The following is a 15,625-nucleotide window of genomic DNA, read 5'->3' on the forward strand; positions in this document are numbered from 1 at the left end:
TAAGTATCTTGAAACTATTTGTAACATCAGCAAGTTTCGAAATCACAGATATATTGATAATGAATAGTCGAGAATATTCCCTGGACTGAATGTTTTGAATGATTCGTGTCATAGACTACCAACAGACTTTAGAATGACACTTCTATTGACCAAATTTAGTTACGCTCAAAAGCATCTACTTGAATTTGGAATTGCAGGACCCGCAAACGAACCGCACGTTGACGCTGATCTCGAAGACGATCCAGTCGCTAGGCAACCTGGTGAGCAGCCGCTCCGCGCAGCAGGTGTGCAAGGAGGAGTACATGGCCGAACTGTACCGCAGCTTCTGCACACCCAGACATGTTAGTACACATTGTTTTATACATAAACTAGCGTCCAAGCGCTTGCAGGAGGGACTGGCCGGAGCACGCATAGCAACGCGAGAAATGGAAAGAGGAAGGGAAGGCCCTAAGGCGGCCAGGCAATCGAAGCAGTGGGAGATTATAGGCTAGATTATATATAAATCGATTGAAGCAACCATCACCTTAATTTTAACAGATAGTTTTAATTTGGCAGGTTAAAACTATCTGCATCTCTTTCTTGCACGTATTGTAAGTAAAGGACGTTACTCGTTTAAAAGCTGACAAACTAAAACTAGGTTAAGTTTGTGTTCGCTAGAGTACACACCATTGCCCTATTCGATCACAGCGCTTCCTACCTTATTCTCTCTGCTAGATTACGGACATATTACATCGTAAGTCTCTCTATCTCTGTGTGTAACCATATTGTATTCATTTCCAGGTGCAAGCAATAAAGCAGTTCCTAGAAATAATCTCCACAAGTTCAGATACTCAGAACAATAACGTTCAAGAGACACCAGTGCTACTTAAAGAAGGGTTAGTTTTAAATTATATTTTAGACATTATAATTACATTACTACTTTTAAAACCACATTCAATAATAAACTGGTTTTAATTCTGTTTGTGCCTCGCTTGGATCAGATATGGGTATGTATGCACTTATGACTTTTGTACATGTACATAATTGTCAAAATATTCACTATTACTTGTCCCATTTATCTCATTTTTTCCCTAAAAATACAGAAATATTTACGTCGTGTGTTATTGCAGGACGATGATCAAGCGGTCGGAGGGCGTGCGAGCGGGCGCGGGGTCGCCGCGGCGGCGGTGGACGCGCGCTGCGCATGCGCACGCCAAGCGGAGACATTTTAGACTTACTAGGTAAGATGCTGTTTGTAATTTTATAGTACACTACGCGTAAAGTGCCTTTTGAAAAGTGGGCAGAAAGTTCGGCATTATTATCATACAAATAAGCGGGAAGCAAAAATGTATAAACAACTCCCTGTTTTCTAAATTTGATTTTTGTGTCAATGTCAAAAGATTAATATATCAGAAGATTTTATCAATTTGTGTTATGCGCACGCCTCTAGAAACAAGTTGGTTATCAATATCGAAAAGAGTTACTGTACCTAAAGCTACAATTTGTGTTTTTCTGACTTGTGTGTCGTTGACCGGGTGTCATGTGAGTGGAGTGTAACAATGTGTTGTGGGCGCAGCGGCGAGCTGTCGTGGTCGCGCTGCGGCGCCAAGTCGGCGGCGCACCGGCTGCCGCTGGCGGGCGTGCTGGCCGTGGCGCCCGTCGACTGCCCGCCCGCCGGCGCGCCGCTCGGGGCCAACAACATCTTCCAGATCGGTGAGTGGCACCTGCATTACCACTAACAGTACAAACAGAAATGGCTCAGCTAAAGTCACATCACGACGCCATATTAGGTTAGGACGAACTTCACGAGTACCTTGGAATGAGGACACTTAAGCAAGAAATTGCCACCACCACAAGGTTATACAGAGATCGAATTACTCATGACCAAAACAAACTGGCCCGGAGTTTAAGTGACAATCACTATATGAGACGCCTCAAAAGGACGCACATATGGGATAACATACAGTAGCACCTTAATGAAGGCAGCTATCTAATGAGGGGGCCTGTCCTGCTCGCCACTAAAACCAAACCATTAAAACTGCTTATGGTCAGTCGCCCGATCGCATGTTTGGGCACAAAAATGAAAACAAAAAAAAAAGGTTTGGCTCCAATCCGCAGGTTATTTATTTATTTTTATTTTATATTTATTTATTTATTTGCTTTTATTTATTATAAGTCTATGGTTTAAATTGTCATGTAAAATTATAAAAGTAAAATAAATAAATATTTGGAAGATCAACAGATCGCTTACTGACTAATAATTAAACTAGTAACACAAAGCCTTTATCAAACGTCTCGCCACGTCACAACCGTATTAAATAAATCATAAGCATAATGAATTATAAGCATAGGTTATGGGCTGGAAACCTGTCAATCATACGATTCGTCAATTTGTCTTTAGAATCTAACACCTACGACTACTGTTCTGCGGTTGTGATATATCTCTCTCACCATTAGCAAGAGTTGTAGAGTGACTATGCGATGTGATTGCAGTGCACCGCGAGCGCGTCCTGTTCGTGCAGGCCAGCAACTGCGTGGAGCGCGCGGAGTGGGTGCGGCTGCTGTCGGCGCTGTGCCGCCGCTCGCCCGCCCTGCACCACGTGGGCTACTACGCCGGCTCGCACTGGACCTGGTACGTAGTTCCTTGACCTCTGGCTTATGTCATGTTGCCGTATCCTGAAATAAATTTAACCGACTTAAAAAAGTAAGTTATCAATTTGAGCCTGTATGTAATACAATCAGAATAGGTGTATGTTTGTCCACGCTTATCTCCGAAACTTCAAATAGTATTGCAATAATATTTTTTTTATGAAATTTAGTTTCGGCCGACTTGGGAATAGTGCAAGTTTCATCAAAAATCGGACTAACCCGCAACCCTTTTATGTCCAACAGTTGCGGGCGCCAAGAAGCAGAGGCGGAGGGCTGCAGCGGCTCGGACCCTGCCAGCGGGGTGAACTCTACCGGCGGCGCGGTGGCCCTGGCGCTGCGGCTGGACCCTGCGCGCGACCTGCAGCGGCTGCACGCGCTGCTCGTGGCACACTCCACGCGGCTCGACGACCGCCTGCACCACGCCAACACCGGTAACGTCTATTGTCCATCTGTCGCGACAAGACACATCCATCCATCATAGATAATATAATCTGCCTATGTACCTAAAAGCCTGCCCTCAATCAATCTGAGGGGGTATGGAGCATACTCCACTACGCTGTTCCATTTTAGATTGTTGGAGATGTTTGAGCGGTGGATAACTTCTGCGCTCAGTGTCTTTACATTGTCTAGCAGTCGCAAATGTTATACTTGTTTGTAGATTATTAAATTTTCGTCGTTAGTCGTTCTAATCCCTCTTATGTTTATTTCAGACGGCACGCCTCCAGAGGAACGGGAAGCAGAGGCGGCGACGCTCCGCGAATTGCAGGAGACGATGTTCGACCTGGAACACCGGCACCGCATCTATAGGAGATCCCTTGCGCGGGAGACCAAATATGGCAGCAAGTGAGTACCTCATCTAAATACTTAATTGAGTGTATAATTCAGAGAATGAAGTTTAAATTTTGTGATAACCACTAAAAACACTGTTCTCAACATATTGCTTGTTCGCTTCTACCCAGACAAGCGCCCATCGGCGACGACAATTACCTGCAGCTGGCGGGCGCATCGGGGGCGGCGGGCGCGGATGGCGCCGCGTTCCTGTGGCGGCCGTGGCGCGAGCTGCCGGCGCCGCTCGACCTCGACGGCAAGCCGCTGGCCGCGCGCGACCTGCCGCACAGCTCCAGCTGCGAGTCGCTCAAGCTGGCGCGCCACGCCGACGAGCGCTCGTCCGGCAAGTCCACGCGCTCCGCCGGCAGCGGCTACCTCACCATGTCCTGCCTCAAGCACGAGCCTTCCGAGGACAGCGACGCCAGCGCCGAGCGGCCCGCGCGCCCGCCCAAGCCGGCCCGCCTGTCGCCCGCGCGCGGCGCCGACCCGCCCCCCGCGCCCCCCGCCTGCGAGTACGTGGACGTGGAACCGCGCGCGCCGCCCGCGCAGCCCGCGCAGCGCTGCCGCGAGTACGAGCTCATGGCCAACTTCATGTCGCACGCGCGCGCCGCCGCCGACCACGACGCGCCGCCCGCCGTGCCGCCGCGGGCGCGGCGCGCCGACCTCGCGCCGCCCGCCGACCCCGCGCCGCCCGCCGGCGACCCCGAGCCGCCCTCGCCGCCGCGCCCCAACAGCGCCAGCGACACTCTGTCCAACGACGACAGCCTGCTCGACGAGCTGCAGCGCGACTACTGCGTACTCAAGGTGTGCGAGGATGACTCGCCGGCCGACGGCTCGCCGTCGCCGCGCGTAGACTCCTTCGACCGCGCCGATCCGGATGAGTGTGGCGTGTTCTCCCGCGTGAGTGTGCAGCGCAAGTCGAACCCGATCAAGACGCAGTCGACGACGATCAAGCCGCTTAAGACCTCGAGCTCGACGTCGAACGTGCACGACGCGGGCGCGAGCGCGTCGCGGCCGTTTACCGAGCGCCTGACGCCGTTCTTCCTCAAGAAGAAACCGAAGCCGGTAGACGAGGCGCCAGCTAGCAAGAAGGAATCGAAGAGCAAGGAGGACAATCTCATCGGGCGGCTGACGCCGCGCTTCGGGCAGTCGCGGCTGTACGGACGCGGGCAGTCGCTCGAGCTGACGCCAGCGGAGGGGCGCACGCGGCGCATCGAGCGCTCGGCGACGACGGTGAACATCCCGACGCGGCCGATCAACTCGTCGATCGTGGCCAACCTCAAGTTCCTGAGCCTGCACCGGTACGGCGCGCAGGAGGACGTGCAGTGCCGCGGCTTCGTGCAGACGGGCGAGGAGGCGGCGCCGGCGCCGGCGCTGGACGCGGCGTGGCGCGCGCCCCCCGACCTGCGCGCCAACACCACCGACATCCGCCTCTAGCCCCGCCGTAGCCCGCCCGCGGTCGAACATTACTATACTTAGTGCTACTGTAAATGTATTAGTCTAGGGTTGTATTTATTTCTATATTTTTCGAACTCTTTTTCGTCGACCTGAAGCGTGTGCCTCCTCTAGTTTGTAGTGGATCGTCTGAAAGAATACTGATACGTTTAAGTATATTGTAGCTTAAATACTCAGTAGGTGCCAAGCGTTGTGCGAGCTCGCCTCCGGCGACGCGTTCTCATTCCTCTAGCACAATAATGTTATTATGACACTAAATGTTATACTAAAGAATTAGATATTATCGATTCGTGTCTTGTCTTATCTTGAACTTAGCAATACGGAATAGTGAACTTTATATTTTAAATATTTCAAACTATATTATATTTAGGAGAAATATTGAAATGTCATATTGACGAATGCATGTGTGACTTCCGATATATTTTTAGACTCAAATACTTATTAGGAAAGAAATCTTCCAAAATCATACTTAGTCGAGAAAATATTCGGTTTTACGAAGATTTACTGCACAGCTTTAAATACTTTCTGCACCACTAAAATGTACTTAAATTTTGATATTATTGGCATGCCTAGAGTAGAACCAATACGCGGGTCCGTGGTTCTTAAGAAATACATATCCAGCTGGCCCATCGTTTGTCTTCTTTTATCTGTCGTAGATATTAGAAAGACGTAACCTTCGAAACCTTGTATTGTTTCTACTCTAGCATTACTAAAATGTCTATAAACTACCTATTTAATTGAAATCTTAATATTGTATAATATTCGGCCTTAACATAAGTCATGATGCCGGCCTTCAGATTTAACACCACTTATACTGTGATTCAATTTTACAAACATATTAACTATAATAATAATTAAGTATGTATACATATTTTAGCGAGGAGAACCGATGGCCGATGGGGCGGAAAGGTTCTGGAGTGGCGACCACGTGTCGGACGACGCTCAGTGGGTAGGCCCGCTACAAGGTGGACCGACGATCTGGTGAAGGTCGCGGGAAGCCGCTGGATGCGGGCAGCGCAGGACCGATCGTCGTGGAGATCCTTGGGGGAGGCCTATGCCCAGCAGTGGGCGTCATACGGCTGATGATGATGATGATGATGACATATTTTAGTACACCTTCATACCTCTTTAATATCAGTAATTAAAGAACATAATTGTATCGAATATTAATGATCAGTGATGATAACATGGGAGGTCAATATCTTGTTTCGAAGTTCATAATTATAAGAATGAACTTGAAAAGTATGTTAAAATTTGGCAATAGCTATTTCTTATAGAAATTAGATATGTTTGAAAACTCAATAAACTTGTATTTTACGTACATTGTTGAGCTCTGATTGAGAGGAATATTTTGATTTAACTTGTAATAAGTATAAAATAATGTACAAATTAATATTTCCCATAAAATATATTATGTTATTTATTTCACCTATTTTCATTTTGTTAATAAAATTACACATAAGTTCGAATTTCATTGAAAGCTTTTTTTTTAAGAATTTACGTCCTGATTCCCGACTACATCAGGGACACTGCAAGCCCGACATTCTCCCCTACTTTGAATGTGATGTGCTGGCTGAATGACTAAAGCCTATACATAGAACACGATTCAGGGCTCTGGTATTGCCTGCACCGCGGTAACTAAAGAAACTGCGTGCAGTAGTGATATAACTTCATGTATTTACACCTAACAACTACTATTCAGTACCTATGTATGTATGTGTTATTTGTATGTATGTATGTACCTATGTTGTACAGACCAAGGTCTTTGGTACAGACAGTAAGTATTAGAAAGATACGTTCCATTTCACTCATCACCCATATTTTAATCGAAAGGACGTACGAATGTTTAAAGCATAGGTACTGAATAATATCCCTTCGTCCACGTTTTCGTAACCAAAGTTTCATAACTAGTTATGAAAAAAGAATTTTCTTACCCTCAGTTTAGGTACGATTTTTTTATATACATTTTGCCTGGATTCAATACAATATACCCGCCATTTTGACTCTCATGAATTTTGTCGGTTAGAGCCCGAACTGAGTTTCGAACCCATGACACTACGATGTATGTCAATGCGTTCTCCGAACATTATTGAACGCTATTACGGATTTCTACGTAATCTATCGTTTCAATTCAGGTTAAAAATTGTGGTCTCAATTTTACCCGGTATGAAATTAAATAAAAGAAATTGAGGTTTTGTTGAAGGAAATAACATCAAAATTATTTTTCATAATGGCGCGACGGTAGGTATGTGTGTGTCCCAGTGTCTTGGGTAACTTCCCCGTAGTACAACCAGTTGGACATCGCAGTTGTACCACGGGTCGGGAGTACAGTCCGCGGTATCTACGACATAGTCCCGGTCCCGCGGCGCTGCTGGTGACATTTGTAAATTTTGATTTTGACGATTCCTAAAATGTAAAGTCCGCGCCACGAAAGAATTCTCTTGTTAAGAACTTTAGAAAAGTGTGATGCACGAATATATCTTGGAGTTCCTGATTGACAACAACGGAACTCTAAATTCTAAATCAAATGAATCCTTGTTTCGACACAGAATAAATAATTGTTCGATGAGAACATAGACATATAAGAGTATCTCTATGGATGAGAACGGAATGCTATTATCGACATGTAATAGAACTCTGCGTGTATCCGATTTCAAATTATTATTATATTTTGATTTAGGGTATCGTTGGAAATGGGATAATGGCCCCGATTCCTGCAGACACCGCCTAATTTTATTTTAAGTTATATCCGTCATTTTCATATCCGTCGAAAAGGAAAGGGACGGATGATTCACAGCTCTTAATTTTAGGAAGAATGAGTAAATTAATGTGTCGGGTTATTGACTGACGTAAAATTTTTAGACGGTTGGTTTAGATTTGTGCTTAAAATTGACGTGTGTTCCATAAATTTTATGCTTGTCGATTACCCGTCCCTTTCCTTTTCGGCGGATAAGAAAATGACAGATATAACTTAAAATAAAATTAGATGGTATTTACAGGAATTAGCACCACTACTATTTCATTATGAAAAGAATAAAGATGGCGCTATGCCTTCGTTTTACCATCTAATTTCATGGATATCAGACATAATATGCATTTTTATCTTTGTTTTTGGGTATAAATGATCTTCTTTTATCGTGTGGGTTGTGGTACCAACCTTATTGAACCGCCAAAGGCCCCTGACATGGCTCATGTAACGATTTGTGTAACGACTACTCACTTACATCAGTCCTAATTAGTAACCGGGACCAACGGCTTAACGTATTCGTTCATTTTTTCTATCGATTATTATTTTGATCAAAATAAAGAGATAGTCGAACTACTTATCAAGCAACAATTCTTGTTATATATGCCTCTGTAATTAAATTATATTTGAATTATTATGTACCCACAAAAATAGTAATTATCACGTTAAATGTGTACAGCGCCATCTATATTTTTTGGGGAACGTTACTTGGATCGTCCCTTATTAACATAATTTGATTTGGATATTTAATTCTAAATCCCGAAATATATCAAAAACAAAATTTGGCTATTACTAAAAAGATGATTGAAATGATTGTAACTTCATTCTCATGTTTGTAGAGAACCATCAAAAAAAAATACAACCAATTATTTTATTTTTTTATCTGTGGTCTGAACGATCGCTTTCGCATCCTTCGGAATTCTAACCTCCCTTTCGAGTGTATTTTTTGTAGAAAACGAATGGATTTCACGAATTAAATGTTAATACTAGTTAGTTTATATCGTCAAAGGAAAAGTGAAAATTCTTCAACATGAACGACGCAATAAATATGTCTCTTGGTAAGAAGTAAAATTTCATAAATATGTTTGATGTATTTGGCGCTTGTTGGCGGTCTGAAAAATATCAGATAGTTGTTTTTAGTACAAGTAAATTAGTTTATAGATGTGTTTTCTGAAAGTATTCAATGCATTTCAAAGTCACAAGAGCTTTATATTATATTCTATGTTTATAACCTTATACCTAACCGCGTCATAAGTTTGCTCCAAATTATTTACTTCTATTTTGGGATATTAGTAATATGCGTGTTAACAGCTCCTGCTGCACTGTTCGTTTTGAAATACCATTCTGTTATTTCTAACTGTTGTCATCGTGTATCAGTTAACAGCAGATCCTGATTGATAACAATATTTTTTAATACCATGTCATATAGGTATACCTATTTATGTATCTCTCTGTAGTTTGTACTGTACTAAGACAGGCATACTACTCTGAAAGCTTGGATTAATCACAATATGTTCCCTAAGAAGTCAATTCGTACAATGTGCATGGCACAAGAGTTTCATATGGTAGGGCCTACATGACTTGGACGTTTTTAATCTCATCCTCCAATATTTTTCTATAGGTATTCCCTTCCTGACCAATCGATTAACTCTTTAGTTACCTTACTGTATATGTGATACCTACCACTTTCTTAAATTTGTTAAGAAAGTGGTAGGTTTTTAATCTTTTGGTTTAATATTCAGCATACTTCTCTCCACCCAGTGTTGAGACTTTTAGAGCTTTCCTCTAAAATCTATCAATTCTATAACTTAATGTAAGTGATGATGATGAAGAAGTTATACTTTTTATCTAGGTACACAAATTGCTTTTATCTATGCTGATAGGTCAATGATTATTCATGTTTTACCTAGTGTTATCCCATTTTCACGGGATTTTAACAGTTCTGGCATGTTACTGAGGAGATTGCCTGTCTGACTTTACAACCCGCGAAAGGAAATCCAGCCCAATACATAACCGGTCATCCTTTGAAATGCATTTCTCAGGAATGTGGTTTTCCTCACTATGTTTTCCTTTACCATTGAGATCTGATAATCATTTATGATCCAAACATGAATTTGTTAGTAGTGTAATCAAAGCCTGTGTATAAAGTACAAAAATCTACAAGCAGGTTTGATTAAGAAATAACTAGTTTTAAGAATGTTTTTGCTATTTCTTCAAATGTCTACTTAACTTGAATAGACACTTTACCTGCTCTTTTTACCACAAATTCTTAACAATATTATAAATAAGAAACTAATAAAGTTTAGTTACACTTTTCAATCATTCAACCAATCATCATGGAATTTTGCAAACACATTGTCAGGTGTAAAGATATAGGCACCATATTACCCTTTGGCCCTTTGCATCGATGTTGGTGAACTACATAACATAGCACCACGCCTATGTCTCCGATGGGGTAAGCAGAGGTGTTACGTATTTATTTATACACACATTCCTCTCCAGCTTGGTAAAGGTTTTTATCACCATAAAAGTTCGTGCGGTTGGGTACACTTTCGCGCGCTTTGTTTGTTTGTTGTCCGTTGTCAATGCCAATCCTTAGGGTTACTTTACCACAGCATAGTTCTGGTAGTAACCAGGGCTATCTCCTAAACATCACTATTCGGAAGAACTTCAGAGAAGAGTGTTTAAACTTATATATTTTTTTTTTTTCTTGGTTTAAACTACAATCAGTCCTCTAGACTATAAGCAGTTTCGTTAAGTGGATAGATGACGTGTCAGGAGCCACAACCAATGTCACAGCCTCCCACTTTATACGACATGGCTTCTCTTCAGTCGTTTCACCACATTTACGAGGTCTATAAGCTCTGATGCGAGGGGATTCGGATGATCGGCTAGCCGCTCTAGATGTTTCTTTTGGTAATTTTTGATCTCTTCAGCGACGGTTGGAATGTTAAGGTATTCGTGTATTTCTTCATTCTTGCTGAACCATGGTGCGTTCGCAATTGAACGTAGGATGGCATTCTGCAAACTTATATATGATAAGTAATTATGGATGAGAATAATGAGAGAACACTGCCTTCTCTATTTTTTTGTAAAAAATAATTATCGCTACATTGCGAAATCTTTTTTCAACGTGGCCAAACACTTCATCGTAGATCGAATAGTTTTATCGCGACAACGCGAACGTGAATTTTCGCCGCAGGTGTGGCTGTAGCATAACGCCCAATAAAGGTAAGCCAGAGGTGATAGTCCTGTGGCAACCCGGAGACAGAGGGCCTGACCCACTCGAGGGACCTCAGATCCGTGGTGTCGTAACTCACATTCTCCTCCTCGCTACAAGCTGACATGCGGTCATCACATCCCAACATAGGGTACTTTCCAGAGACAAGATAGAACTGTACCCACCTTTAATAACTAAGTTTTATAGACAAAACATATTAGCATCAAATGCCAAATGAGTTGAATAATTTAGGAATCGTTGTCCATTTTCTGGTGATACATAGGTAGTAAATAATGGTGCTGACTCTGATTCAACTATTAAAATCAAAATTAAATTTATTTCGTCCTAATTTAATCAGTCTTTTTTTTTTGTTTGGAGTGCTGAGTCTTGGACACTCAATGAAATCGCCTTTTTTCTCATAACAAATCCCATATTATTTTCATTTTATTTCAGATGAAATCATAAAACAGAATAAAGAACAAAACCGAGCAAGTAGATCTCGCGGCAGAGGTGGGACGATGCGCGGGCGCGGTGGTCGTGGGCGCGGCGTAGCCCGTGGCGGCGGTGGGCGCGGCGGACGTGGCGGGCGTGGGCGCGGTGGAGGCGGGCGCGGCTCCCGTTCCGGCACGCCCGGCCCACGGCAGGGCCGCTCGCGCTCGCGCGGGCCCAATGGTCAATTCCGCTCGCGCTCACAGTCGCAAGCACGCTCGCAGTCGAATGCGCGCTCCCGCTCCCAGCAACGCCGCGGCAACTCCCGCGCGAGGTCCGCCTCCAGGTCTCGTTCACGCCTCCGCAGTATTACGCCTAGGGGTCGGGCAGGGCTTGAACAAGAAATAGAAATGCCACCACTAATAAATAGACGAGGTACATAATTCTGTGAACATTTTCTTTATATCGTCACTGAAAAGGCAAAATTACGTAAGCGCCAAAATGTCATTTCAAGAAAAATCCGTTTAAAGTATTTTATTCGTTTTTTATCATAACTTTTTACCCATTTATCCAATTTAGTCGACGTCAACGTAAGTTTACATTGTTTTTTCAATTTCTATGTCTAGCAATAGATATCATAAGATGGACTACTATTTTAGGATATTTTGGCGCTTATGTAATTTTGCCTTTCCAGTGACGATATATTATCATTTATCTGAAATCCTACTAAACTGAAAATATAAGTGTACACACTTTTGGTGACTAATATTTATAATAACAATATTTTTCTTGTCAGGTGGAATTCAAAACAGACTTCGGCGTTATAACTCAAACCCAAATCTCCAAAGTAACGTCCACAGTAGACTTGGCGTGACCACTCGACGTGGAGGAGCCCTTCGTGGCAGAGGTAACCTCCGTGGGGGAGCCAACCTCCGCTCTCCCATTGGAGCGAGGAGAGGAATCTCGAAGCGTGGACGCGGGCTTACCACTGGCAACCGATACAGTAATGTTGGACTAAGATCTGATCAAATCATAAAAGAACAGCAGCGTCTATTAAATAACATTATTAAATCCCAGACATTCAGACGCTCGCGCTCCAGAAACAATTCATTTAGTTCTCCTGGCTCCCAGTTAACTGTGAGTGTCGCCAATGATTTTCCCAAAAGACGCCGCAACAGCGTCGGCAATGCGGGCTATCTTAGCCAGCAGACGTTAGCACAACTTACCAACCAGCTCGGAGGCTACCATACTCGCAGGGGTCCAGGCAGCGTCCGGTCTATGGGCTCCAACAGATCTAATAGATCAAACAGATCCAATAGATCGAACCGCTCCAACCAGTCTAATCGTTCGACAAGATCTCGAGGACGAGGGCGCGGCAGAGGAGGCAACCGTGGGGTCGGTCGAAAGTTTGTTAATAAACAAATTCTGAATCCAAAACTTCAAAAAGAAATAGCTGCCATTCAGGGCAAGAGCTACGGCAATGAACCGGCAGCGGAGCCTCCCGGTGGCGTCAACTTCTCGCCCACTCCGAATGCTACCAGGGTAACTCTGCATCAAAGATTTGCTAGCCAATAGTGCGGTATTGGAAGTACTATGTTGATTGTGATTTTACAGTACCTATACCTACATACCATTACTAAAACTCTTAAGAAGTCGAGGTAAGAAGTGACTTAATTGTGTGAAGTATAGTTTACTTATAAAAGTGAAAATATTACTTATTAATACTTAGTATTAATTATTTTGTTTGTTAAGTATTGACGAAAGTGCAAAATTCGTTAAACTGACTGTAGCTGGTAGGAACAAGTGAGATGGCCAGCATTCTTGTTGTAGTATACTCTGCTGCTCTGTATAAAGTATCTAGAAAGTCAAGTAATACCAAATTTCGATTGATTTTGAATGGAGATAGTTTTCTTAAGGCACTTTTTTATTATGATGAGATATGTACTAAAGTTAGTAAAATATGCAAAACAGAGCTTTAGTTATCATAGCAAAGATATTGTACTGTTGTCTAAAATACAATTCTTTTATTTGCTGGTTACCATACTTCATGTTGTTTTACATCAGTGTAACACTGACGATTTTGGAATTTGCCATTTATTTGACTTCTGTAAATTATGGCTGCTTTAGCATAATTCTCGCCAGACTATTATTTTGTTACGAAGAAAGTAAGTTTAAATAAAACATTTTCTTTATAAGTAATAGTTTTATTTTCACTTTAATTAATTTAATTACAAATTCTGGTTATTAAAATATGATTGAATAAATGATTCTGATTCTAGATTTTATCTAGAAACTGAATTATTGGTGTCAATATTCAAGGGACAGGTACCAACTGATAAAAATATCAGCAAGAGTGAGATACCAATGAGCGAATGTTGATAAAAACAGCATAAAATTTCCATAACTTCCAATAATTGCAAATTCTGATCAAAATGTTAATTATTTTTTTGCGATAAGGCACTTTATTTACATTGAAGATAAAATATAACTGTATTGATAGGACTGTACAATTTAAATAGAAGTTTATCTAGACTGTAAAGAATATAGCCTACTACATATTTATACATATTTTTTCAATTTGATTCTTAAGACTAAAACTCCCAAAAATTTTTTTACATAATTATATTCTTCAGATACGATTTTCGTTTACATCTTGAATGTTTTCGGCATCATTATTAGGGAATCTGTAACTGAAAATAAAAATAAAAGATAGTATCATGCCACATAAAAGATAGTAAGTACAGTAGAGAATATTGAGTGTAGGAAAACTAAAGTTCAAATAAACACAGAGCCATCATTTACCGATGTTTTCTACATTTTAAGACATACAAGACTAGAAACTTGTAAAACAGACACATCAATGTAAATCCTGAGGTTACAACTAGAAGATATTGAAGGAGATTCATATCTGCAAAATAATAGATTATAAGCAAGAAAAAATGTGTGTTAAAGATGACATATTTTTATATTGGAATCAAACATTATTTCAAAATGATAATAATGCATCAAATGAAGGCAGAAAAATCCCAACTGTTCCAAGATAAGACAGACAATTAACCCAAAATCAAAAGTAAAATATTTTGTATCTACAGATAGAATTGTTAAGTACAAGTATTGTATCAAGGTACAATATGCTTTGGTAATCTGGTTAGTAAGGGACAAGACCAATTAAAGCTTTCAGTTTCCAGGGATTCTCACCGAATCCCATCTAGAGCATCCTGTTTCTTTGCAGCTACATTTGCATCATTATCTGAAAGCATATGTGACTCAAAATGTTTTGAATACATCAATAAATGTGTCTTTCTTCATGGTGCACTAAAAGTAAAATGAGTGCACTGCCTGTGTATTAAAATTTTAGTATGTTTTAAAATCTATTGTTAGACATCATTATGATGGTTCTCCCTGGATAAGAAATATAAATATTTTTATTAACTTGTAACTAATAAATAAAAACTTACAATTCTCTCCTAGAACATTGCTAAGAATAAGTCCATGGAATTGCTGAATTTGATCCTTTGGTTTTTCTTGTGATGGGTCTGCCACACTCTCAAATGTCCAGCCAAGATGATGTCCACAACGAGGACATGCACAGATCCGCCACACATAACCAGGAAACCATGAGTCTGCACCTTGAGGCTAATAAACATTTTGAACAAATTAAAAATAATAAATCACAAAGTTAAAATTGTTTAATAATATAAACAAGATTTAAATTGCATACCAGACCCAGATTCTCGCATCTCGCTTTTTCAGCAGTAACTATATCAAAATTTATTCCAAAAGGATTGACTAATGTCTGCACAGAGACATTCTGCCTGCCAAACAAGTTCTGCTTCTCAGTCTTCCGTGCTCCAGGACTTAGCTTGTTGAATAGGTAAAAAGAGTCCGCCACGTCAGAGCCACATTTCCGACACAATAGTAATTCTATAAACAATTACATACAACAATACACATTTATTTCGATTTTATTCTTGTTTATTATAAGACTTACCTTCGCCAGGCTGCTGTGGCTTTACTGGCTTTTCACTTGTAGGAAGTTCTTCAGCTAAAATTTGATAAGCTGGAAGGGCGCATGATAGAAACAAAATAATAGAATAATAAATCATGCCGTGTTTGATAACAGGCACTTTTTTCCAATAAGTTACTTTATAAGAACACAATTTTACGAATTGTTTCCAATTGTAGTTCTTGTCTGGTAGGTAACAGAAATTAAAATTTATGTTCTAATGAATAAGAACTACCTTCATAATTACAGATTTACATTGAAAAGTAGTAAAAAAAGATTATGTGAATACACCGGCAAATACCAACGCAAAAAT

At 41.4% G+C, this 15,625-nt stretch overlaps 3 protein-coding genes across 5 annotated transcripts in view; 2 read left to right on the forward strand and 1 right to left on the reverse strand.

Moving 5' to 3' along the window:
* LOC126381948 (GTPase-activating protein) overlaps window positions 1–6,385 on the forward strand; it is a 28,463-nt gene extending 22,078 nt beyond the window's left edge. The window contains exons 9-16 of the mRNA XM_050031550.1: window positions 198–341; window positions 781–875; window positions 1,110–1,220; window positions 1,556–1,692; window positions 2,473–2,611; window positions 2,872–3,059; window positions 3,339–3,471; window positions 3,588–6,385. Coding sequence (XP_049887507.1) covers window positions 198–341; window positions 781–875; window positions 1,110–1,220; window positions 1,556–1,692; window positions 2,473–2,611; window positions 2,872–3,059; window positions 3,339–3,471; window positions 3,588–4,893 — 2,253 coding nt within the window. The 3' untranslated portion in view covers window positions 4,894–6,385. The remainder of the gene's footprint in view (window positions 1–197; window positions 342–780; window positions 876–1,109; window positions 1,221–1,555; window positions 1,693–2,472; window positions 2,612–2,871; window positions 3,060–3,338; window positions 3,472–3,587) is intronic.
* Window positions 6,386–8,531: 2,146 nt separating this feature from the next.
* On the forward strand, window positions 8,532–13,501 carry LOC126382029 (serine/arginine repetitive matrix protein 2-like). The gene is made up of 3 exons (XM_050031714.1): window positions 8,532–8,715; window positions 11,331–11,741; window positions 12,103–13,501. The coding sequence occupies exons 1-3, from the start codon at window positions 8,688–8,690 to the stop codon at window positions 12,879–12,881; spliced, it is 1,218 nt and encodes a 405-aa protein (XP_049887671.1). The 5' UTR covers window positions 8,532–8,687; the 3' UTR covers window positions 12,882–13,501.
* A 417-nt stretch (window positions 13,502–13,918) lies between these two features.
* Window positions 13,919–15,625, reverse strand: LOC126382030 (protein cereblon-like). 3 transcript variants are annotated; one of them, XM_050031716.1, is made up of 5 exons: window positions 15,298–15,625; window positions 15,028–15,230; window positions 14,765–14,942; window positions 14,505–14,556; window positions 13,920–13,996 (listed from the first exon to the last, which is right to left on the reverse strand). In XM_050031716.1, exons 1-5 carry the CDS (start codon window positions 15,410–15,412, stop codon window positions 13,936–13,938), a joined length of 609 nt encoding a protein of 202 aa, XP_049887673.1. In that variant the 5' UTR covers window positions 15,413–15,625; the 3' UTR covers window positions 13,920–13,935. The 3 variants fall into 3 exon arrangements, with proteins under 3 accessions (XP_049887674.1, XP_049887673.1, XP_049887672.1); XM_050031715.1 differs by lacking the exon at window positions 13,920–13,996 and adding an exon at window positions 14,054–14,214; XM_050031717.1 differs by lacking the exon at window positions 14,505–14,556 and having other exon boundaries at window positions 13,919–13,996.

This window comes from Pectinophora gossypiella, chromosome 3 (assembly GCF_024362695.1).
Source record: "Pectinophora gossypiella chromosome 3, ilPecGoss1.1, whole genome shotgun sequence".
Lineage (NCBI taxonomy): Eukaryota > Metazoa > Arthropoda > Insecta > Lepidoptera > Gelechiidae > Pectinophora > Pectinophora gossypiella.